Source organism: Panthera tigris, chromosome X, assembly GCF_018350195.1.
Source record: "Panthera tigris isolate Pti1 chromosome X, P.tigris_Pti1_mat1.1, whole genome shotgun sequence".
Taxonomy (NCBI): domain Eukaryota; kingdom Metazoa; phylum Chordata; class Mammalia; order Carnivora; family Felidae; genus Panthera; species Panthera tigris.
In genome coordinates, this window is record NC_056677.1 from 89949966 (window position 1) to 89974723 (window position 24758).

The 24758-nt window shown below is 40.5% G+C and overlaps 1 protein-coding gene across 3 annotated transcripts in view; it reads right to left on the minus strand.

Annotated features, from left to right (window-relative positions):
- The window catches only part of AMMECR1 (AMMECR nuclear protein 1), a 109062-nt gene extending 84711 nt beyond the window's left edge, over positions 1 to 24351 (minus strand). For all 3 annotated transcript variants that reach the window (XM_042973876.1, XM_042973875.1, XM_042973873.1), the window contains exon 1: positions 23854 to 24351. In XM_042973876.1, the coding sequence (XP_042829810.1) occupies positions 23854 to 24326 (473 nt within the window). In that variant the 5' untranslated portion in view covers positions 24327 to 24351. The remainder of the gene's footprint in view (positions 1 to 23853) is intronic.
- Positions 24352 to 24758: the final 407 nt, after the last annotated feature.

Sequence of the window (24758 nt, forward strand, 5' to 3'; positions counted from 1 at the left end):
AAGTTAAGACCTGATGAAATTAGGTATTTTTAGGGGATAAGGTTTATGCAACTTCTCAAAATTGTACTTATTAAACATAAGCGTATAAAATAGGTTCTTTGTTAAGAAAGCTTTAAAAATAAACTCTTTTATCTATAACAGCATATATTTCCTTTGTACCCATTATGAGTTCTTTAAAAAGCCGTTATCAGGGATTATTCTCATTGCTATTTTTTAATATTCGGTGGAACCAGACAGAACCTAATAACCTGCTTATAATTTCTCAAGGAGTTCAGCTACTCTATTTTCTTCCTTTCAATATTATAATGCCTTTATGTTTTTGAAATTGCAGTACCCCATTATTAGTTGGCTGACTTCATGACACACTCTTTTTCTCTCCTACAAATGTGGGATGTGTAGGTATTTTAATTCAAAATAATTTGGGTTTAAAACTTTTATGACACCTTCTGCAGTACCAAGAGGCAGATTAAAAAATCACCTGTTAACTTCCTTGGCTTAAGAAAATTTTTTAACAAAAATTTGCTCAACACTTTTATATAAAACAATATTCCATCTAGGTGGATAATAGTGGAGTGAGGAGGGGAAGGGAAAGAAGATACAAAGATGAAAATATCAGGTCTCTGTTATCAAAGGAGCTTACCACCCAATGTGGGAGATAGACATGCAATTCACACAGAGGCAATATATGTGCTAGCAGCGGCGCTGAATACATGGATATTTACTGTCTCCTGTCTTTATACCAGCAATGCCACAATCTACACGTCCATCAATAAGGCACTGGTTAAATGGTACATCCATACAATGAAATATCTTGCAGGCATTGAAAAAAAAGAGGCACTATAGTCTAATTATATTGTGGCAATCAGTTTTTTTAAATTGATAATATACTATAGTTATATCATTAGTGGGGGAAGCTGGTGATAGGTACATGGGACTCTGTACTATTTTCTTAACATTTATTTATTTTTGAGAGCAAGAGACAGAGAGACAGAGTGTAAGCAGGGGAGGGGCAGAGAGAGGGAGACACAGAACCCGAAGCAGGCTCCAGGCCCGGAGCTGTCAGCACAGAGCCCGGCGTGGGGCTCAAACCCATGAACTGTGAGATCATGGCCTGAGCCAAAGTCAGATGCTCAACTGACCGAGCCACCCAGGCACCCCTCTCTGTACTATTTTTGTAACAGCCTATGAGTCTATAATTATTTCAAAATTAAAAGTTAAATGAGAAAATAGAAGAACTAGGCATTTCTAGGTGTGCTGATATAGAAGTATGTCCAAGATTGACTCTTAACTGCAAAAATGATGTAGAAAAGTATGTATACTATGCTACTCTTTGTGCAACACAAAAGGGTATGTGTATATGCATACGTGCTAGTCTGTGCATAGGCTATCTCTGTAAAGATGCAGAAGAAACTGGTGGCAGCAGTGATTGCCTCAGGGGAGGGGAACTGGGAAGCTGGAGACGGGGGTGGGGGGGAGGGAGAGCTCCATGTCACTGTCCCCTTGTGATGTCTGAATTTCATACCATGTGCACATACTACTTCTTCGAAAAAGGTTCATCCTGGGGGCACAATTTTCTGACCAGAAGGTTTTAAAGTATCCCTTCTATCTGATATATTCCCCTCCACCCAGTTTAGAAGGCCTAGGGATTATGGAGTGGGATTTAGGGATAGGTTCTTCCATTGATCCAGCATTCTGGGTTCTCCTGCCAGACAGTGAGCTAGCTGCTCAAGGGCAAGGGACCATAGCATTAGCTGTACCTGGCACAATGCCTGTCATATCTAGGGACACAGACTATCTTTGAGTTAATTTGACCTATTATCCTGTCCCTTTTGACCTACTCTTAAAACCCCAGGCCTGGAAGGATTCTTTACCATTGATTCTGCCCCTGCCCTGGCATGATGTTTAGAAAATTAACTTGTCATTAGCATGATGACTGCCTATCCCCAGACAGCCATGCTCAAAAAGATGCAGGCTTATTCTGGTAAAGCCAAGACTTTTCATGGGAATATAGGTGGTTTGTAAATTTCCTTTTTCTTTTCACCTCTGTATGTCTGTGAACCAGATGACGCTTCAGTCATCTTAGCTAAAATCTTCCATCCACACCCCTCACTCTCTAACCTCTGTAGGGTTTATTTGTCCTTCTATAAGGTGTTTACTTATTTGTATTACAGTTATCTCAGTGCATAACTTAGCTCTTTTACTAGAGTATAAACTTCCTAAGGGCAGGGAAGCTGTATCTATCTCATTATTCCCAAAGTAACTAATGTCTAGGTCAATCATCTTTGAACAGTTCATTTAATTAAGACTTGCCAATTTAAAAATTAAATAACTTAAAAAATAATTTAATTTATAACTGAACTAATTTGCTTAAAATAGCACAGTGGGTTTGTTGTGAGGGCAAATAAAAGACTGTTACAAGTATATTATAGACAGGAATTGTGCTATCATAAACAACCAGCCGCATCACTCGAGGGTGTTGCTCTGGCCTTGTGGAGGTAACACCAGCACCTTCTTTATCTGTATACTGGAACTGCCTCCTTTCTCTCTTCCTCAACCACGCACAGCTTGCTGCTAAGCCCAAACATTACTACAAAATTGCTAAGCTACTCCCTTTAAGCTTGGTAAACAAATGCTATATAAGGAGACTAAGATCCCTTGGGGGGTGGGGAGAGAAGATGGTAGTCCCTTCTGAGAGCACGGGTTCAATAGCTTCCTACTTACAAGGAATCCCGCTTTTTCTGCTGGACTCCCCAGCTCTGGACAGCCAGCCCCCCAGAAGCAGTGCACTCCTGGTTTCCTGCTACTGGTGGCTGCTTCCAGATCCATTCAAAACTGTTCGGAGCTTTGAGTCATTGTGTCGGCCACATTACTTCTTCCTCAAACCAACAGAACTGAAAGCGAGTCAAAGTTACAGCTGATTTTCTCCCAGTAGGAACAAGTCACCAGTATTATAATGTGGGTTATAACAGAATTTATCATCTAGACCTGTAAGTCCATTCCGTACTTTGTTAGTTAGGTTATGAACATTCCAAGAGGTTAGGTTATACTACAACTCTACAGTTCTTCTTTCTTGTTTTTGAAGTCAGCATTAATATAAAATTAATTAAATATTACAACACTTCACACTTGTCCTAATAACAAGCCTTGATGAGGGCAAGAAAAACATCTTACCTATCCTTGAATCTCCTGCAATGCCTTGGTCATAGTAAATTCTTAACAAATACTTATTTGCATTAACTTTTTCAAGGATGCATTTAATTTGCAGACTGACAGATGATTTATTTCTAAAATTCAAAATTTCTGTGAAAACACTTCAACATTTTTTTAATTGATGTGCTATACTTATTTCAGAAAAGAAAAAAATTTTTCTCACAGTCTCTTAAGACCTCTACTTGAGCTAAAAGCCACTTTCTTTGAATTTTTTTAATGTTCATTTTTTGAGAGAGAGAGTGTGTGAGTGGGGTAGGGGCAGAGAGAGGGGGAGACAAAGAATCTGAAGCAGGCTCCAGGCTCTGAGCTGTCAGAACAGAGCCCGACGCAGGGCTTGAACTCCGAAACCGTGAAATCATGACCTGTGCCGAAGTCAGCCACTTAAATGACTGAGCCACCCAGGGGCCCCTAAAAACAACTTTCTAGGCAATAGATATATACTTTTTGTGACAGATGCTACACATCAGACTGAAGGTCTCTTTGAATTAGTTCTAGAAGAGAGGGAAGCAAGCTCAGGGAGAGATTTTTAACTTGTCAGTTAACCTTGAGAGGTATCATAAAATTCTTAAACATATTTTTATTTTTTTAAGTTTATTTCTTTTGAGAGAGAGACAGCGTGAGCATGGGAGGGGCAGAGAGAGAGGGAGAGAGAGAATCCCAAGCAGGCTCCATGCTATCAGCACAGAGCCCAATGCAGGGCTTGAACCCCCGAAGTGCAAGATCATGACCTGAGCCAAAACCAAGAGTCGGACATGTAACCTACTGAGCCACCCAGGTGCACCTTAAATATATTAATTTTAAGTACTTATTTTATTTTTTTATTTTTGATAGAGTGAGAGAGAGAGGGAATGTGAGCAGGGGAGAGGCAGAGAGACAGGGGGACAGAGGATCCAACGTGGGCTTCCTGTTGACAGCAGACAGACACCAGGCTCAAACTCACAAACCATGAGATTGTGACCTGAGCTGAAGCCAGATGCCTAAATGACTGAGCCACCCAGGTGCCCCTTAAACACATTAATTTTAATATCAAAAGATAAATATGTGCCATTAACCACTTTTAGGAGAGGGGAGGACTAAGTTATAAAACCAAAGCTTGAGTACCGCAACTTTCACAATGTTAGAAATCCTGCTAAGAAGAAACAGGCAAGGCTTAAATTCTCTTTGCTATAGTTTTCCCATCTTAAAAACTGGGTAAGAACAAACTCTTAGTTCATGAGATTGTTCTGAGAATTGGTAAGTATGAAGTTTTCTTAGTATTTTATTAAGGTTTACCTGGAAAGAGCCCAAAATATGCTATGTAGGCAATATACTTCAACCTGTTTACAGCATATGAAAAACTTTCAAATAAAACTTCACTTTGAAAATAAGGAATCTATAATTGCACTCCCAGAATCTAACCTGCATGGCAAAGTAATAAGATTTCTAAAGCTAACTACCAATTCTTTACTCTAGCTTGAGTCATTTTCTCAATGGCTGCCTTGGGAGCTATAATTAACATCTAATTTAAAAAAATCTAGTTCAGATTAATAGTGACCAATGTCAACAGTGTACAAAATGTCTCTTCCATTATAGCTCTGTTCTCTACCCTGCTCCTTTAAGCTACTATCATCATTAAAATTACCTTTGTACATGATAAGCCAATCAATAGTTTTATAATTATTGCTTCACTTGGCTGTGTTTTATTTTACTGATTGATTGATTGATTGATATGAGAGACAGAGAGCACAAGCAGGGGAGGGGCAGAGGGAGAGGGAAAGGGAGAATCTTACGTAGGATCCACACCCCATATGGAGCCTGATGCAGGGCTCGATCTCACAACCATGAGATCATGACCTGAGCCAAAATCAAGAGTCAGGCATTTAACTGACTGAACTACCCAGGCGCCCCTGAGCTGCTTTTTAAATCAGATAGAACAAAAGTTACAAACAAGGATACCTTTACACTGTCTTTTATATTTATCTATGTAGTCACCTTTACCAGTGCTATTTCTTTGTGTACATTCAAGTTACTATCTAGTGTCCTTTTATTTCAGCCTGAAGGATTCCCTTTAGTATTCCTTGTAGAGCAGATCTGTAGCAATAAATTCTCTAAGTTTTCATTTATCTGGAAATGTCCTAATTTTTCCTTCATTTCTGAAGGACAGTCTTGCTAGATATAGGATACTTGGTTGACAATCCATTTATTTCAGCACTTTGAATATTTTATCCCACTGCCCTTCTGGCCTCCATGCTTTCTGATGAGAAATCAGCTGTTAATCTTATTGAGGATCCCTTGTCTATGCTGCATTCAAGATTCTCTTTGTTTTTGGCTTTCAACAACTTGACCATCAGGTGTCTAGGTGTAAATCCTTCTGAATTTATCCTACTTTGAGCTGAGCCCCTTGGATGTTGTAGATCGATGTGTTGTTGTTGTTGTTGTTGTTGTTTTAACAAATTTGGGACATTTTCAGCCATTATTCCTTCAAATATTCTTTCTGCTGCCCCACCCTCTCCTTCTGGGACTCCTACTATATATATATATTGGTATAGTTGCTGGTGTCCCACAGGTCTCTTAGGTTCTGCTAATTTTTATTCATTCTTCTTGATCCTTGGAGGATATAATCTCAATTAATCTATCCTCAAGTTTGCTGATTCTTAATTCTGTCATTCACATCTGCTGTTAAACTACATTGGTAAATTTTTCATTTCAGTCATTGAAATTTTCAACTCCAAATTTTCCATTTGGTTCTTTTTAAAATAATTCCTATCTCTTTATTGATATTCTTTACTTGATGAGACATTCACATACTTTCTTTTAATTCTTGAGACATGATTTCCTTTTAATAGATTTATAATAGTTCATTTAAAATTTTGACTAATAAGCACAACATCTGAGTTTCCTCAGAAACAGTTTCTATGGACTGTTCATCTCCCTGTATGTCATACTTTCCTAGGTCTTTGTATTTTATTTTTTGTTGTTGTTGAAAAGAGGACATTTTAAATAATGTAACATAGCAAGTTTGGAAATCAGATCCTTCCCCAAGGTTTGTTGTTTGTTTAGTGACTTCCCTGGACTAACTCTGTCAAATCTGTATTCCCTGTCATGTGTGGCCAATTGAAGTCTCCACTCAGTTAGCTTAGGGGTCAGCTAATGATTGGAAAGAGATTTTCTAAAATGTCTTGAACCAGTAGATCTTTCATCGTATGTCAAGAGACCGTGTGTGTGTGTGTGTGTGTGTGTGTGTGTGTGTGTGTGTGTGTGTGTGTTGGGGCATGCCTTCCAGCAGTTTACAACTCTGCTTTAGCCTTCATTTCCTGATTCCGTAGGTTCTTAAAGTCAACCAGTGGTGAGCAAATAGGGCCTCCTTAAGTCTTTTCTGGGCATACACACAGCCCTACACATGATCTTCTAGATACCCAGGAATATCCTGGAGCTTGTTAAAGCCCCCTATCGCACCCCCAGATCCTCCTTTTAAGTTTTTCGGCCAGCCTCTTCTTTGCCCTCTCCGGGGATCACTAGCTCAGGCAGACGCGATGTTAAACAATTGCCCTTGCCTGTTTTCAACAACTGCCCTGAGGATAATGCTTTTCCAATGAGCAAGGATGAGTCAGGTCAAATAAAGACAAGCCTTGTGAACGGAGCCCTTCCAGGAGCTGCTCGGCAGGTCAAATAGTGATAATTCTTGGTGATAGGGATATTTGGGGAGCTTGACCCCTCCAGTGACTACTGGTTTTCACAGCTACTGTGGTTGCATGGCTGCTGGTTTCCCTGTGGAAGTGGGCAAAAGGAGACAGGAATAGGGCAAGTTAAAACACAACAAAGCTCACTGTTCTCACGGAAATCAGCTGTTTTTAATGAGTAAATGCTCCTCAGGTTGTTGGAAGTCTTTGATTAATTTCAAGAATTCTGAAAAGGTTAGTCTTGAAAAATTTTGCCAGTGTCCATGCTGCTTTTGTAGAGGAGTAGATTTTCTGAGATCCTTATGCCAATATTCTGGAAATCCCCTCTTGAGTTTGAAAATCATTCTGAGACTGGTGTCTTCTAAAAGACTGTAACCTTCAGCTCTTAAAAGTACCCAGAAATATAGGGGGGTCCTTGGTGAGATCTACACATAAATTGCTAGGTTAAAGTATTCATCAACATCTATAAAATTAGAAGAGAGAAAATATGATCAGCCTAGATTTACATTCCATTTTACCTTTGGTGACTACCAGGAAATAAATGTGTTTTTTGATAACAGGTGCGATAAAAAGGCATTTATTATTATCAACATTTGGCTGCATTTTCAGTGTTATTTAAGTATTACTTTTTAAAGATTCACATATGTTAATTTTAAATAAAAGGACAAGAGAGACGATGACTTATCCAATTCATGGTAAGACTGAAAGCACAGAATCTAGTTCAATGCCTAGAGTTGTAACAGATGAAAGGTTACTAAGAAAAGGTCTCAATGTATTCCATAGATGAAATGAGGTGGATGGTGATTATAAGCTCTAAGTCTTGAACTCTCTAAAGAATCATAAACATTTTAAAACTCATTTTAATAGAAAATTTACTATTTTACTCCACACAATTGATGATTCATTATAATGTTGCCAAACCAAACTCGAAGTTGTGAAAAAGTTTGATCTCAATGGTAGCATTATCCTCATACTAAATTAGGAGATGTCTAGTCAAACATATTGTAAGTGGTTCTTCATTTAGGTAGTTCTGGGAGTCCTGAATGAATTTAGCTGCAGGTATGATATGAAAACAACCTGTTCATACCTTTGTGTGTGTATGTTTGAGAAGGGGAGGGAGAAGTGGGGAGAAGAATGAGAACAAATGCATAATACTTTCAAAGTAACCAACCTTCCCCTCTTAAAGTAGCACCTGGAATTGTATGCGAAACGCTGGGTTTGGGAATTATGCTGCAAGGCACAGAGTCATGTTTCAGGAAGAAAAATGTTGAGAATCACTCACTAAATGTTTGAAACACTGTAAGAGTGACTACAAAGCCATTCAAATCTTTTCTAAGAAAACCAATTTAAATTGAGCAGATCCTTAATATAGAGGAAATCACTCATACAAATCCACAGTAGTCTCAGTGATACTTATGATGCTATCATTTACTTTCCCTGTCCTATTGCATACATATTTTTTTTAAACCAACATCAGCATACAATGAAGGTATATAACATGGCAGGCTTTTCCTACCATGTATCTTTAGAATTCATGAACTTAAAATCTGCAATTTCAGGAATTTATGAGCAACCATTAAAGTCCTTGATTAAACGATTTTTCATTTTGCTGAGATGGTAATTGGAAGAATCTGAATCTTGTGTACTTTAAGGCTAAAATAGGTGAATAAGTTGCTAAGTTAGTAACTATCCTGTTATCCAACGACGCTTGGATGTTTTCTTTGCATTGTAAACCATGCAGTAACTCAGGACGTGAAAAATTTTTTTCATTTTCTTTCTTTAAATGGCCCCCCCCAAATAAAGCACATTTCTACAGCTGGTGATTAATATAAGGAAATGGTTTAAGAGTCATGAAGCAGTGTTGGTTCATAGCCAGAAGATATTAATTGTGGATAAGTTAAAGACTAATGTGTTGAATTCAGCTTTGACTCAGAACTATGACATAAACAAGTCTGCCATAAAACATTTTATGATGGAAATTACATGCTAAAATATTATTTGTGCTTTCAGGATAACTTAAAATCCCTTGGGTCAGGCTTCTTCAAATCTGTTTTCCTTCATCTAAATTATATTAATGTGAGAACAGACACATCAAGAATTTCCATAAAAACAAATAAAGGTATTCCTTTTTTTCACCAAATGTAAGATATCCACTATGGTTTGCTGACCCCCTAAAATCCATTCTTAGACATTAGATGAAAAGTTCCTGACTGTAGAAATATTAGGTAGGAAGCATTTATCTAAACATATGGGAACCTACAGTTTAAAATAAAACACCAGAAAATAAATAGTACCAAATAAAAACACCAGAAAAATAAATAGTACCAAATAGCCTTCCAAGTGTTCCAACATTCGATATGAATGGAATCATAGAGTAAAAGATAAGCAGGCAATTAAAGCCTATGCTATGCCTCTTTAAGAATCATAAACACATGTCCCTCCTGTGTATAACTACATGTAGCCAGGTCAGTCTTCAAATAGTAAACAATATCAAATAAATCCACAAAGAACTTTTGGTGTTAGTTATGCATACAGACACAAAGATCCTCACTTTCAGGTAAGGCATAGGAAGGAACCCAACGGACCATCTCTCATTCTCTGCTTTAAAACCCTCTTAGGAAAACTTCTAGAAATCTCTGAGATCTAGCACTGCCCCAAATTGAAAATCAGTCCAGTTAAACACACTCCTTTAGATATTCAAATCCACTGTTTGAAAAAACTTAGAAGTCATCAATTTACAATCTCTTATTCCTCATCACTCCACCACCTCCCCAAATTGGAAGACTAGCAGAACCAGCAAGCTTTCTAGATAATGCAAAGTGGTAAACACTACTAGAATTTAAGTGGCAAAAATTACTTAATGCAGTTGCTATAAAGTCTTCAGATATTCAAGACTGCTTCTCTCAAAAGTGACAAAGCTCCAAAGAGAAATTATGTTGAGGAAGGGGAAGAGAAGGATATTCCTTGACTTATACTTCAATTTTGGGGTGGGAGAGATAAGGAGTCAAAAATACACAAATAAGTATAACAATAATTCTGAGAACAAGACAGCACCAGTGGCTCTGCTGGGCTGGTGCAAGTTAATTAAGTTAGCAAAGGGTTAACACATGGTTATGATGGGATGGTGAATAATTATACTCTTCATGGAAGTGAAAGAAAGCTTCAAGACTGAAATGCTCCTCTTCTGTAAAAACTGACTTGAATTTCTCTAGACTGTACTGAAATAAACACAGCAAAGGTTCTAAGAGCAGCCAACGGAGACAGGAACCAGGACCCTTTGGACCCACACCCATTTTTTTCACTTTAAAATAGGATTTGCTTGTTCTCTTGCCATAGCCAAAACGGAAAACCACTGCCTTTTTTTTTTCCTTGATTGTGCTCCACACTATGGAGGCCACTGCCCATTTAACGTGCCTATTGTTTGAAGCCTGTGAAAAGTGAAATTGGCATCTAAACGGTGCAACCCTGTATAAACAAAATCACCTCTCCTTCTCTTGATGAGAGTGTTCACCTTTATTAATAAAGGTCTACGATCGTGTCCCTAGGTCAAAGTCCATGTCTTCTTCAAAAGCTTGGACACAAAAAGACTTCACTACCAGTCTTTTCTTTTAACATCTGGCATTCCTTTACCTCACTGTAGTAACATGTAATTCAAATTACATATTATTCATACTTCAAGGCTATGACATGGAGAGCTCGTTTACTTATTAAAAAACAACAACGACAACCCTGAACTGACTAGGCAGAGAACACTGCTAATAAGCACTGTGCCAGTGTTGTTTTTTTCCTTCCTGAGTACGTTGCCACAACACTCATGGTTATGTGGCTAGACCCTGTCAGAGATCAGTCTAACAGTTAGGAAATAATTTTCTTCTGTTCTGAAACAGTCAGGAGGAAAAAAAGAAGAGAGTTACTAAAATAAAATGAAAGGAAACTAAATTTTACAGTGATCACTGAAAAAGTTGTTTTGGGTCCTAAACGTATATCTCATATAATTACAGACAAATCATCAACAAAAATACTAAGAATCTGCTCTTTCTTCTTCAACGGGTAAATCTTGTTCAACATAAAATAAAAATATGTTGTTTTATTGTAATTCAGGAAAACCATTTTAGAGTTTTGTTTTTGGGTAACACTATAAAACTTTTACAGATTTTGTTTATCTAGTTTGTGTCTTAGAGTTGTAGCATTCTAGAATAGGGCATGTTAGGAACCAGAAAGAACATACCCATTAGACTAATCTATGTTGAAGCTAATTTGATAAATAACATCATTCAATGATTAGCACACAATTCTCCTATAATTATTATCATTTTCCAGGACCTACCTTATGTGAGTTACAATTGTAACATCCAAGTAAAATCTCTTCATTCATTTAAGGAGAAAAAAGTGGTTTAAAGCCATTTAATTCTATAATAATTAGGGTAGCTTATTTTTTAAATTACATAATCTTTGTTGGTACTCAACTTTCTCAACTTCACATTTGAGACACTGAAGTTTTGAAGAAAAAAAGAACACTGAATGTAGAAGGCACTCAGGCAAAGGGTGATGTAACCAGTGTTAATCTAACTGACTTATGCTGAATGTCTATTGATAAATGAAAGCACTTTGTCTACACAGCAGACTCCTGCTTACGTTATTTCCAAGTCTCTTGTCCAGGCTTCATGACATTCATGACATTAAAGGAGCTGCTGAGGCATAATTAACTGGACAAAAGGGAAACTTTACCAAGAAAGAAGCAATTCACAGGCCATTAATAGTTTAAAATTGTCAACTGGCAGACCTTCATTTCCCAATGCTTGAATTATAGCAATCGCTTGACGAGTCCCTTTTCTTGCTACGATCTCCCCCACTTCAATATACCTTTGATTGGTGCCCATTGACTACTGTATAATGCTCTTTCTGACCTCTGTGTCTTTAAGTTGTTTCCCTGTCTAGAATGCTTTATCCATCTGTGAAAGGTCTTCCCAGCCTGAATCCTACTTTGTCCATGAAGCCCTCCTGTATAATCCAAGCCCACATTAGTCTTTGTCCAAACTCTTACAGACCTCATTGTCTCCATCATTTATTCAGCCGTTAAATCATGTGACCCCATTATCTGTTTAATGAACCTCCTCAATATGAGTGCAAGCTTTTCAAGGGCAGGAAGCATGGCTTATGCCTATTTTATAGACCTCTACCTTATACCCATGGTGTTCCACCCATAACCACTATATGACTTGTTGAACTGAAATATGAGAATTTACAATATGAAGAGCAGTACCAGGTGTGAATGATAGGTTTTGATGTAAAATACACCATCTTAAGATAATATTGTCAAATAAATCTTGAAGCTTAAACAAATATTCATTTTAAAAGGTCTGCAAGGAAAGGGATGATCATAGTGGAAATTCTACTTTCTTCTCTAAAGCTGCAAAGCCATCCCTAAATGGAAGAAGTTAGAAACTGTTCCACAATCCAAATTAATGCATCACAATTGAGGGAGAATATTAAAAAATTTCTATACCTCCGCTAAAGAATCTCGCATTGGTTGCGTAGACAATGAGGCAAATAAACAACTTTCAAGACCCATGACTTGACCATACCTATTATTTCAGATTCCACTACCACACTTAGTATATGTGCTCCCAAAGTGAGTACTCCACTACTGGCTTTAGATATGAGCTTTTCATTAAAGCAAATAAGAAGCAATTTCAAGAAGTGCTTAACTAAAGTGGTTTATATACACACATATGGACTTAAAAGGCCTTACTTATGGTATCCCATTAGGCAACGTGTTTTCCAATTTTCCATCTCTCTAGAAAACACATTTCCTCAGATATATCAGGTTCAGCTGTCAAAACGAACGTTCCCCTGTAATGCCTTGGCCCTTGGTCCTTTCGCTGTTAAGACTGAGTAAACAATGGCAAAGTTCCTACCTATCAAAGATGTTTCCTTATATGATCATTAGCAAATTCATTAGAAAGCCATAAAGAACAGAGGAGAGCAAAAAGAGAGCTAGAAAATCAAGCTCTATTCAAATACAGATAGGTGGTATTAAGTATACTAATAAAGTGAATGATAAATGCCACGTCAAATACTGACACCCTACTAGAGTGAAACATTTTTTAACGGTTCTTTCTGACTCTAATGCCTTTAATCTAGTTTACTCATACTGTTCAGTAAGCTTGGAAAAATAAATACTTCAAAGCCTCAATTAGGCTCTCCTGTCAATAAGCTTTGTACATCTCTAATACATGTTTGCAAGATTAAGTTTTAAGAGATTTCCCAAACTCTAATGAAACATTAGTTGCTTTGGGGTAGAGCCACTACCACGTACCTTAAAAAAAAATCAGCTAGGGGCACCAGGGTGGTTTAGTCAGGTAAGCGTCAGATTCTCGATATCAGCTCAGGCCACGATCTCCCGGTTGGTGAGAAGATTGAGCCCTGTGTCCTGCTCCACACTGAGCTGAGCGTGGAGCCTGCCTGGGATTCTCTCTCTTTCTCCCTGCCCCTCCCCAGCTTGTGCACGTATGCATGCTCTTTCTCTCTCTCTCAAAACAAATAAATAAACTTTAAAAACAATCTTTAAAAAATAAGCTAAACATGGCACTTACAGTTATCAGTACTGTACTGTACACTTAAAAATCTGGAAAGAGGGTTGGTCTCATGTTATGTGGTTTTTTTAACCACTAATTAATAGATATATCAATTAATTTTCTAAAAGAAGCATACATCTGTATGATTAAAGAGAAACTGATTAACTGAAAATGGTCGACCCTCCAGTTATCTGTGAGAATGTAGTCGGCAAATTAGATGGACCATAGTATGTCCTGTTGAGAGACACTGGAGAAAAGGTATAGAAGACCGGAATCTGGTCAACAGAATGCCTTCCTATGCATAACCGCATTCTGCAGTCTGAAATTATGGCTGAGTCTATCCTTTAATATTATCTGCTCCATAATCTTGGTTATGGAGAATAACTGCGCAAGCTATAAATGAAACTTCATACATCTCTTACCACTAAAAAACACAGATCTAAAAATAAGACACATCTGAACACCTGAGGATTTAGAACTATGTTTGGAGACAAGCCAAGAAAAAAAGAAACAATGATGATCAGAGAGTGCCTACATTTTATCTGTTTGGGGTATACTTAGGCTATCTGTCCCATGGCCACCAAACTTGCCCAGAGACCTCATTCTCATTTCAACATGGTCTCTTGGAAGTACTCAGGGGGTGCATATACAAGTCTTCTAGTATTACTATATTTTACGCTGTGCATCTCTTTCTCAGGAATTTTTTTTTTTTTTTTTTTTTTTTTTTTTTTAACGAGAGCACCATGGCCACTGGTTCTAAAGGAGGTATCCCCGGGTTTGTAATATTGCAAAATATGCCTCTTGGGGCAGCCCTACTCCAGACCAGGCACTAGGTCTTCTTTTTCTTCCCTGAATCCAGGCTTCACCTCACTTGACGATAATCGCATTTTTCTCCCTCCTTGGCTCCCATGTGCCCTCCATTCCTGCCTCCAGCCCTCTGTGACTCTCTTTCTCCACAGAGTTTCCCATGGTGAAAGAGTAGATTTCTGCAAAAGGACTTGCCAAACAGAGCAATGGTTTGAGGAGTCTGTGGGGTAAAACGCATCAGAAACCACACATCATCACCTTATTAGTGTCAGAGAAAGAGAACAGTAGCATTCCCATTTGTTGTTGTGAGAGCTTTTTGAACTGACAAGAGGGTGGGGTAGATGCAAAAACCTTTACTCACTGATTACCTGACACCTAGTCCTAACATCAAACAGCTACTCCATGAACTAAGAAACCAAGTATGCCACGCTGATGGCAAGTCTTGGGTTTGGAGTGCCAAGGAAGCATGGAGAGTTGTCGATTTGTTTTAATCATGGGAAACTTCGTAAAATGCCTTGAAAGCAATGCTCTAACATGGAAAAAGGCCAGAAGACTTCGTGAGATTCTCCCTTAGTGACCAAATTACCAACATCAGCTTCCACTTACCAAATAATAATTTGAAAAGGATGTAAAAAAGGACCCATCATCTAAACACTTACCTCACTGTTGTTCAAAATCAGGATACAAAAGGTATTTCTCTTACTACAATGACATATATACCGAGACCCAAGTTTCACCAGCTATATCACTTGCTTACACCCCAAACATCTATGCCTCTATGGTTGTTAGGCTACATAGGCCATAATAATGTCACAGAGAAGCAGCACACTAGTGTGGCTAACACATAAGCATCTCTTTGAGGCAGTCACAGGGCTGTGGGGCCTAGAGGCTGACAGCACAAAAACCAATTTTTCATAGATTCCATTCAATGAGAATGACTCAGAGATCAACTCATGCCTGAAGCAAAGCAGAGAATCTGGTGTTGACACCTTGCAGCAATCCAAAATCTCAATACAAGGTACGTTACTAGAACTGCGTGTCATATGCTTACAGAAAATATATGGAATGGCCAGGCAAGCTACATAGGCTGTTAAGTCAATCTCACTACTTTCCATTACTAGAGAGCTGGTCAGCATCTTCTGGCAGGATATTGCATAATACAGTCAACTGTGCTCTCCCAGCATTGCATGTGGCTTTGGGTCACAGTGTGGATTATCTGTAAAATGAAACAGATAGAGGAAAGGCAAGAATCATCAAGACTATCACAGACCTCATTTTTTAAAAAACTAATATTAGTAGGCCTGGACTCAAGCAGAGCTTTCACATTTGCCCATCCACTGAAGATCACAATGACCGTGAAGCAATATGGCCAGTCCTGTCCATTGATAGCATCTATCATTCACTGTGAGCAAAGCTGCAAAATGGATCCAGTTTGATTTCTTACTTGCTAAGCCTGAGGACACAGGACCTAGAATCTAGTACCAGACCGTACTTCCAGCCCTTCAGAAATTTCCTTTAATCCAAGGTTTGAAACTACAAGTTCTTGAGATGGTCCTCCATGAGGCTCTATTTTTGCTGAATGCTCTGCTATGATATTCACATAAGGAAACATAAGAATCGCTGACTGCTCTACAAATGGAATATATATATATATATATATATATATATACACACACATATATATACATATATATAACATATATATATACACACACACACATACACACACACATATATACACACACACACACACACACATATTATATATATATATGGCTACATTCAGGAGACCCAACATTCTGTCAAGTATTTTACTAGCAATACAAAGCTGAAAACTATCATTGATCTCTACTCATCTGAGCATTCAAAGTCCCAACTAGGGCAGGGAAGGCTGTAGGGATCCAAGAGACTGACCAAACCCTCACAATAGCTCTGTCGCTGCTCTGTGGTTCTGTTAATTGAAAAAGAAATGACATTTGATAACTGCCAACACTCGAAAACCACATAATGAGAAATCTGATTTCACCTGGCCAACTATTTGTTTTTCCCATACCTTCAGCTCCATGTTTTTAGTGGGACCACCATCCTCCTGGTTCCTCAGGCTTGTAAACAAAATTATGTTCAAAGCCTCTCTCCCTTTCACTTCCCCCAGCAATGGGAATTTGGTAGAATTTTCTTTTTCTGCAATGCCTCTTTACATGCAGTCAATTAATTTCAGGTCCTCACCCAAAAGCTATCTCAGGGATATTTACACTTGATCCAAATTCTATAAACCAACGTGTCTTCCTCTCCTTTCTCTCAAATTTAGATACAACTGGGAATAGGTGAAGGGGGAGGGAGGTTCTTACACTTGTGATCAAATTTCATAGCCATTCCAACTAAGCTGTTGAACAAACTTTTCCTGAGCACAAGAATAGCTAGGCCCAGAGCCAAGAAAAGAGGAGGCAAGGATGGCAGCCAAAAAACAGGTGAGCTGCAATCTTTCCACTCCCACACAAAACCTGGCCCTGGAGTGCGAGTCCCTGCATATGCTGATACCTTCTTCCACGTCTTGCTTTTGCCACATTCCTATATGCATGAACTCTGCCCCTAGGGTGGCTTCCCCACTTTTCCAATGCCAGTCTTCCTAGTGCCCTCAGAACCTCAAACCTAGCTGGTATCCCCTATCATGAGACTCTTCTCCTTCCAATTCATCTTACATCCTGGAGGGCTCTTCTGTCAATACTGTTCTTTTCCTAACACGAAAAACAACAACCAGATCCACTTATCGTTTATCCAGCCTTCCCACAGGGTTCCCAAGACAAAAGCCTACTTGGAGCTTCCTTGAAGTTTTCTGATCTTTGAGACCAGAGCAAGGGAAGTGGTATGAAGAATACTGAGGGTGCCAGCTGGCAGCTGAAGACAGCTGCTGGGAATCCCCACGTACTGTGGCAAGAGGTGTGGTGATGACCAATGAGTTCGAGAACCGCCAGTAAGACTTCAAGATCTACTGGTCACACCAGACTCTTCACCAGTGATCTCTGTACCCTTGCCATTTCAAAACTTGGCTCAGGAGTCATCCTCTCCCAAAAGCCTTCTTCCTAACCACTCCTTTATTCCATGGCATCACCATGCTTACGTACAGTGTTTTCCATTTTGTTTTAATTCATATACAATCATGTATATATTGCAGTGTCAGCATTTGAAGTGACTTTGATGTCTGTACCACACCTTGAACAAGACTGTAAGCTCTGTGAGGACAGAACTGTTTCTTCGCTTTCCAACCAAGGAACTCGGCCTAACGTACAGGCTACAAGAAATAACAGGGTTTTTTTTTTTTATTTTCCATAAGATAACATAAAATGACATAAAATTTCCACGCAGCTTTTCAAAACTAACATTTTTAAGGTTGAGCAAGTTTGCAAGTATGGTACATTAAGGGCTGCAGAAAATACACCCACACTAGATAGAAAAGATGCCACTTATTGTTGGACCAAACATAAACTATGCTCCACCCAACCAGCTACGCTATTACACCACGCTTCTTCCTTCGGGCTCTTTTATTTCTACTACGTAAGCTTGTAGCTCATTTTTGCTCTTAGCAGCACTGTAACTACAGAAGCTCACCTCTAAGTTTGCTGTTGGGGAATCTACTCTTCCCACCTGCACAACCGCTGGCTTCCCACACTGTCTCCAGTGTCCTGTGAGCAACCGCCCAATTACTGATTGGGGAAAGACAGCTTACACATTGACAGTCCATTCTTGGCAGCCCCTGGCTTTTACTACTGGTCCTCACTTACTTAGCTTAATTGATTCAGAACAGTATCAAAAAGAGACATTATTACACAAGTTCTAAAAGAAAAAAAAAAAGACTATTGAAGAAAATTTAAATGTAAAAAGCCCCGGTCATTGTGCGGCTTTAAAACAGGCAAGCATGTGTGACATCGAGAGAACAGAATAACGCCTATTGAAATAGGGAACTTTGACTAATCTCATTGCACAAGTTTTAGTGTTTCACACATACACATTCTCAGAAAGTAAGATGGTCTCTAAGTGGGAAGCCCAACTGACTTCAAAATTATAATCCTTTGCAATAATAAGGTGTAGTGTTTCAACACAAATACAATTTCAAAAAGTGTATACAGTTTTTTAAAGACAGCAATGTGAACGTTAGCGTGTCTCTGTGAAACCCGTACTTAGGGAAAAACACCCCAACAACTCATGCGCATGGGCTAACAGAGCATTTGTCACTTTCTCAGCAGTGGTCTTTCTTCCTATTGGACTGAGAGATCCCAGCAAAGATCCCTGCTTGGTTGCCACCCACTAAATGGGACCTGATGCAGCACAAACACTATTCCTAAGCAAGCAAAATTATGAGCTAGATGATCACTCCCTTTGGCCATATGGGGGAGAAGGTAAAATAAGCTTTGAGTTTTTCTTTTTAACTAAATATACCTTGTCCTACATACACCTTTATGCATGGATATAAAAATAATTTTGTAACTTATATTTCTACATCCTTCCATTTCAGTCACTGGCTGTTTTTTTTTACAGAATACATGACAAACTGGGGGCGTGCCTGCTTTCTTTTGTATAAGACACGACACTAGATTGCCCTCCAATGGAAATCAACATTGTTGAAGAAAAACCTGCATAATACCTTCAAAAGTGCTCAACAATTTTCCAGACAAGATGTGTGGTGTTTTTTTTTTTTTGAAGAAAAATTATGCCAACCACTATGCCAACATAGGTAGGGAAATCTGTACTGGCCCAGTAGCATCATCTGCAATAGACAGATAAACCTTCTGGCTATTCTGGTCAGTCTTCATTAAAAAAGACACAATAGAAATATAATAGCTTGTGTTTAAAATGCTGCATTAATATCACTTTGACCTGAGCTGCACTGTCCAATCACCTTTTTAAACATGTCACAGGACTGTTACTACTTCGCCTTTCTAAAACAACCCAATTCCTCCCAAGTATGCTGGAAAACAGTAATTTGACTGCTGTGACAAGACAAGAAAGAGTTAACTGTTCAAACACCTGATTGGAGTCTCTCAAGAGCTGCATGTCCAGGGGTGGATTTTTTAAAACTATATGTCATTCACTGCAATGGAAAACCATAGTATTGATGTTAATAGTAAAGTATCTTTTATGAGCCATGGTCTATACACAATGTAGGGCTGCATTAACTTCAAAGGTGGTAAGGAGATTAAAACAAATAGTTCATGGGACGTGACATGCAACACAGCATTAAACATAGAAGACTGAACAATCCCAGTGCCTTGGCAGGATCCTTTTATACTTCTTTGTTAATGAGGGAAATTCTTAAAATCCAATCCGGCAAGCATAAGTGTAAGGAAAAGCTTTTAAAATTTTATCACAACGTGTTAGTTGAGCTAATCATCAAAGCATTTTTTTATGGCAACAAAAGGGGGCTTTCCTTACCAAAATCAATACAACTCACTTTAAGATACCATATTTGTGCTGTTTTTAACCCCTAAAATGTGCCCCTCACGTTTAACATTTCCGGGGGTGGGGGGAAGACCGAAAATCACACCACCGGTTTCTAAGAGTCACCCCTCCCCCCTACTGCAGACAGAAACCATCCCAAGAACCTGGGACTCTTACTATGATCTTGGCAGCATTCAATCTCCCTGGTGCTAGGTTAGAAAGAACATGACAAAGGATAGTGACATGGAAGCAGGAAGTGCTTTACTGGAAAACTGGCGGTGGAAACTGCCCTTCCCTTTACAGTTGCTCCAGGACTTTCCTGGGGTCCCCACAACTCTATAACCCAGTGGGTCTCAGCCCTGTGGTCCTGGGAACCGCAGGAGCGCTTCACCAGGGAGCTGGTTAGAGATGCAAATTCAGGGCCCCACCCCAGGCAGTCTGAATCAGAAACTCTGGGAATGGGGCCCAGCAATTTGTGCTTTAACAAGCACTACAGGAGATTCTGATGTACTTTAAAGTTGGAGAACCGCTCCCCTTCAAACTTTAAAGTGCAGACGAATCACCTGGGGAGCTTGTTCGAATGCAGATTCAAATCCAGCAGGTCTGAGGTGCGACCTGAGAGCCTCCGCGTCACACAAGCTCCCGGGTCAAGTCTTCAGCAGGCCACACTGCCAGTGTTTCTGAAACCGGTTGTTTACCAAAAATACACCGGGCTGCTTATAAAATACGGGTTCCCAGGCACCACCCCAGACCAAGTTCATGTGAATCTCAGGAGACAGGGCCAGCTGAATATTGTACAACAGGTGGTTCTCTGCCTCAGCTGCACAGTAAAATCACCTGAGGAGCATTTAATAATCCTGATGTCCAGGCCCCATCCAGGACCAACTCAATCCGAATCTCTGGGATTGTGGGGTGGGTATCCATAGGTTGAATAATTCCCCAAGGGTTCCACTGGGTGGCCAAAGTTGAGAACCGCCGCTTCGAATCTAACTGGCTCAACACTTGGCACAGTGGATCCCTTTATTGTAGCAAATGGTTTCCTGTAACATGACTGTCTGGGTTCCCACATGAGTCCAAGACCTCGGATTTTGAATAGTAAAAAGCAACCAAAGTCACGTTTAAAATCATATCTTAAACCTTATTTCTGTGGGCAAATGGGCCTGTACAATGGAGACCAGGGATTTAGTAATGCATTCCTAACTTTTAACATGAATGTTATCTGTCTTCCATTAAACAAGTTTTCACTGTCCTCTCAAGCTGTAGCTACTGCCACCTCTGTGCGGTGAATAGGTACTCCAAGAAACAGCCACCAACAGTGAAGAATTTGTATCCATACAGCCTGTTCATATATTGGCATCCTTTCCCCAAACCTGAAACACATAGAGGAAATTTCTAATAATCTTTCAGAATGGAAGCGTAATTTGATCTAGAACTTCTAAACCTGTAAAAGGCAGATTTCACTACGTACAGACATTGTGACAGAAAGGCCCCGGGAAGGGGTGAAAGCCATGTGCTTTTACACGTGAGAATCTGAGTTGTTGAAAGCATGCCTTTTGGTGGACAGAGACAAGACCTCAAACACTGCTGCTCATGACGTGATACTAATAACTCGGGGAAAAAAAGAAGTATGTCCATTTACAGCTTATGCCCCGCCCCCCCCAGCACAAAGCCACTAATAAGTACACGATGCTGTTAAATAACGTAATATGTAAAACAGAAAATGTGTGGTGGTCATGAAGGCGCTGTCAGGAGATTAGTTACTTCACTCCCACAATCAAACACTGCTTTTAGGAAATTTTCTCGAATTTTCCACAGTACACCTCAAAAATGACTTTAAGACAAATGAAAATAAGACGCAGTCCTCTTTCCCCTTAAGTAAATGTTTGTCCTCCCTTTGGTCGTGATCAGTGTCTCTTCTAAATTAGTTGTTTTGTTGAACACATGACACATTCAAGGCCTGCTAGATTGTAATGGTTATGATTCTTCCACCACTGTTTCAACATATCTGTGATGGTGAAAAGTGTGCCTTATCTGTTTAAGTCCATGAAAAAGAAATCCAGGGGATGGGGTATTAGAAGACAAGCAATACCTTAAAAACATGTGCCAAGTGGCCACTTAAAATGACAGCGTCAAAACCCTTTTCTGTGTGAACTGGTCAAGCTCACTTTCCTTTTAAACTTCTCGTTATAGTCATTCAGTTAACCCAAACTCACTTGAAAATGTGTGAAAATAGCACCTCCTGAAAGTGTGTTCTCATATGCTTTGGAGCAACGGAGCGTGAATAGTAAAACAGCCTTTGCCAAAGTCATGTAACTGAACAGGAGTGAATTTTTGCAGTCCCATGACTTTGCAGAGCCAACCTATGTATCATCCCACGACTGGCTTTAATACATCATAGACATCCAAGAGAAGGCAGAGAAGTCACAAATAAGTGACTCAAGCTAATAAATATTTCACAGATCTTTTTTTTTTTTTTACATGGCAGTTTCTTTCAAATGAATCTGACTTCTTAACCAAAAAACAAATTGGCTAACTAAAGGTGTGGGTTTAGGATGTACATTCCCAGAATTAAAACTATGAAATTTCTAAAATATTTAGTTTACTGGGCAAAGTGTCAGTCTGGATGCTCTTTCATGCATTTTTTATGAATAAATGCCCAAAGATGAAGCAAGTCAGAATGAAAATGCACAGACCACAGAACAGTGGCAAAAATACAAAATTAAATACATTTAAAGTACTAAGCCAAAGAAAACAAACCATACAAATTTAAAATTACCAGGACACTTTATTGCAATTTGCACTTTACATATTAATTTAATATTTTTAGTCTAGGCAGAAGTGTTTATACTTATCCAATAGTAGTCTAATCCCCTAATCTCACAAAATGAAAAGAAGCAGTTTGAAAAGAACATCAATTCAGGTATTTATGATATGGCGACAAGGGGCACTTGTGTTAGCTAGGAAAAGGGTTGATGGTTTTCACTAGAAGTTTCACAGAAATTTTTCTCTATTATTTTTGTTGTTGATGATGCTAAGAACTCATAATAAAAACAATTACCCTCTTTGTCATTCTGCCCTTCCTTGGGCTTTACATTCTGTCTAGCATTTAACTCAAAAAATCAGTTTACACTCAGTTTACACATTAAAAAAAAAACCATATGCCCCATCTCCCACACATCCAAATGGATGGGGATTAGAATTAACCTGCTTTTAGCTGTAACTGCTATTTTAAACAATTTCAACCACACTTGAAGGGTAAAATAACTTAAAGTACACAAGCCAAAAGAAAGCATAAAAATTCCTACACACTCACTGTTGGGATTGTTTAATTATCTCTCAAATCGTGGAGCCTAACATAGATTTCTTACAAGTGAAATCGACACAAAAGCGAATGCACGCTTAACGTACAAACTGACAGTGACTGTATAGGGGACAGCTCTCTCTGAATGAGCTATTACGCAGACGGTGGAATTAACAAAAAAAAAAAAAAAAGAGGTCTCACTCTTCTGTGAGAGAGCTGGCGGTGCGCTTCACTAGAAACACATTTTAATGGGTATGTTCGGATAAAAATAGGTAGGAAGGGAAAATGTGTTTTTCAAAAAAAACCTCCTCCTTCCCCCGGACTCAAGGAAACCCGAAGGAAAAGACGGGTAACCTCATAAGCTCCGGAGCTAAGTTCCATCACTAGCAGAAGTTGGGATAGTTGCTTTCACCCTGCAATGGGATGGTAACTCTCCTTGTGCAAGGTACGCGGGGCGGGAATACTGGCGGGGCTTTCACGTGGGGTAAATGGAAACCAAAGTGAGGAGAGGTCAACACCTTGAGTAATCCAGATCTCCAAAACCAGGGCGGTGGGAACGCGGGGTGGCGAAGGAGAGAAGGAAAGGGTCAAAACTCCTCGAAGTTATCGCAAAGAGAAAGCGAACTACCTTTGGGAACCAGTGAGCCATCTCTTGCAGCAGCACCCTGCTCCAAGTGTGGGGTGCTTGCCTCGGAGGGCAGAAAGCGCGGGGTGCCCTCCCTTACTTAGGTCGAGTGGCTCCGGGGACCCGGACAGAGAGAGAGGCAGGGGCCACCGCCGGCGGGCAGGCGGACTCGTACTTTGCTTCAACTCTGAGCCCCATCCCGAGCGCAAGGGAGAGGGCGGCGGAGGGCACGGTACTCACTAGGGCTCGTTGGTGAACCGGGGGGTCCGGGGCTGCTGGTATCCGTACAGGTGACAGTAGAGCACATCGAAGCAAAAGCAGCACATCTCCGCTGACACCACCATCTTCCGGGAGCCGGGCGATGAGGACGAGGCGGCGGACGACAAGGAGGGCGAGGAAGCGGTGGCGGCGGCCGGGGTAGAAAGTAGGGTCCCCACTCCGCAGCTCGGAGGTGGCGACAGGGAAATCCCCCCGCCGCCGCCGCCGCAGCCCTGGGGGGGAGAGAGGGTACAGCCACTGCCGCTACCTCCTCCGGCTAGACCTCCCAGCCCGTTGAGCCGCGTGCCGGCGCCTCCTAGTCCCAGCTCCCCAGCTCGGCACTGGCTCTCTCCGCTGCAGTGGGAGGAGGAGGAGGCGCCACCACCGCCACCCGAGCCAGAGGGGGGCGAACTGGACAGTTTCTGCTTCTTCACCCCGCAGCAACCCGCCGCCATCTTGGAACAGTCTCCCCCACGCAGAGCTTCCGACCCATAAGTGAGGCGAGCTGGCGGCGGGGGCGAGCACGCTGCGGCCCCGGCCGCCGGGGGCGCGCCAGGGGCGCGCCAGGGGCTCGCGGGGCGCGCGCGCGCCGCTTCCCGGCCGGCCGCCCGGCCACGCGGCTGCTCGGCGCGCTCCCCTGGCCCGGCGCGCGCCTCGCGCTTTAGCCGCTCAGCACCTCGCGCCTGTCCCGCGGGGACTCGCGCCTTCCCCGAGCCGCACAGCCTCAAGCACTGTGGCCCTCAGAGGATGGATGACAGACAGAAAGCCTAAGAGAGAGGAAGGAGAAGGAAACAAGAAAGAGAAAGCAGAGAGTGGGAGCAAAGGAAGGAGGTGGGCACTCCAGGGGAGGAAGAAGGGAAAGGAAAACTAGTGGGGGGGGGGGGGGG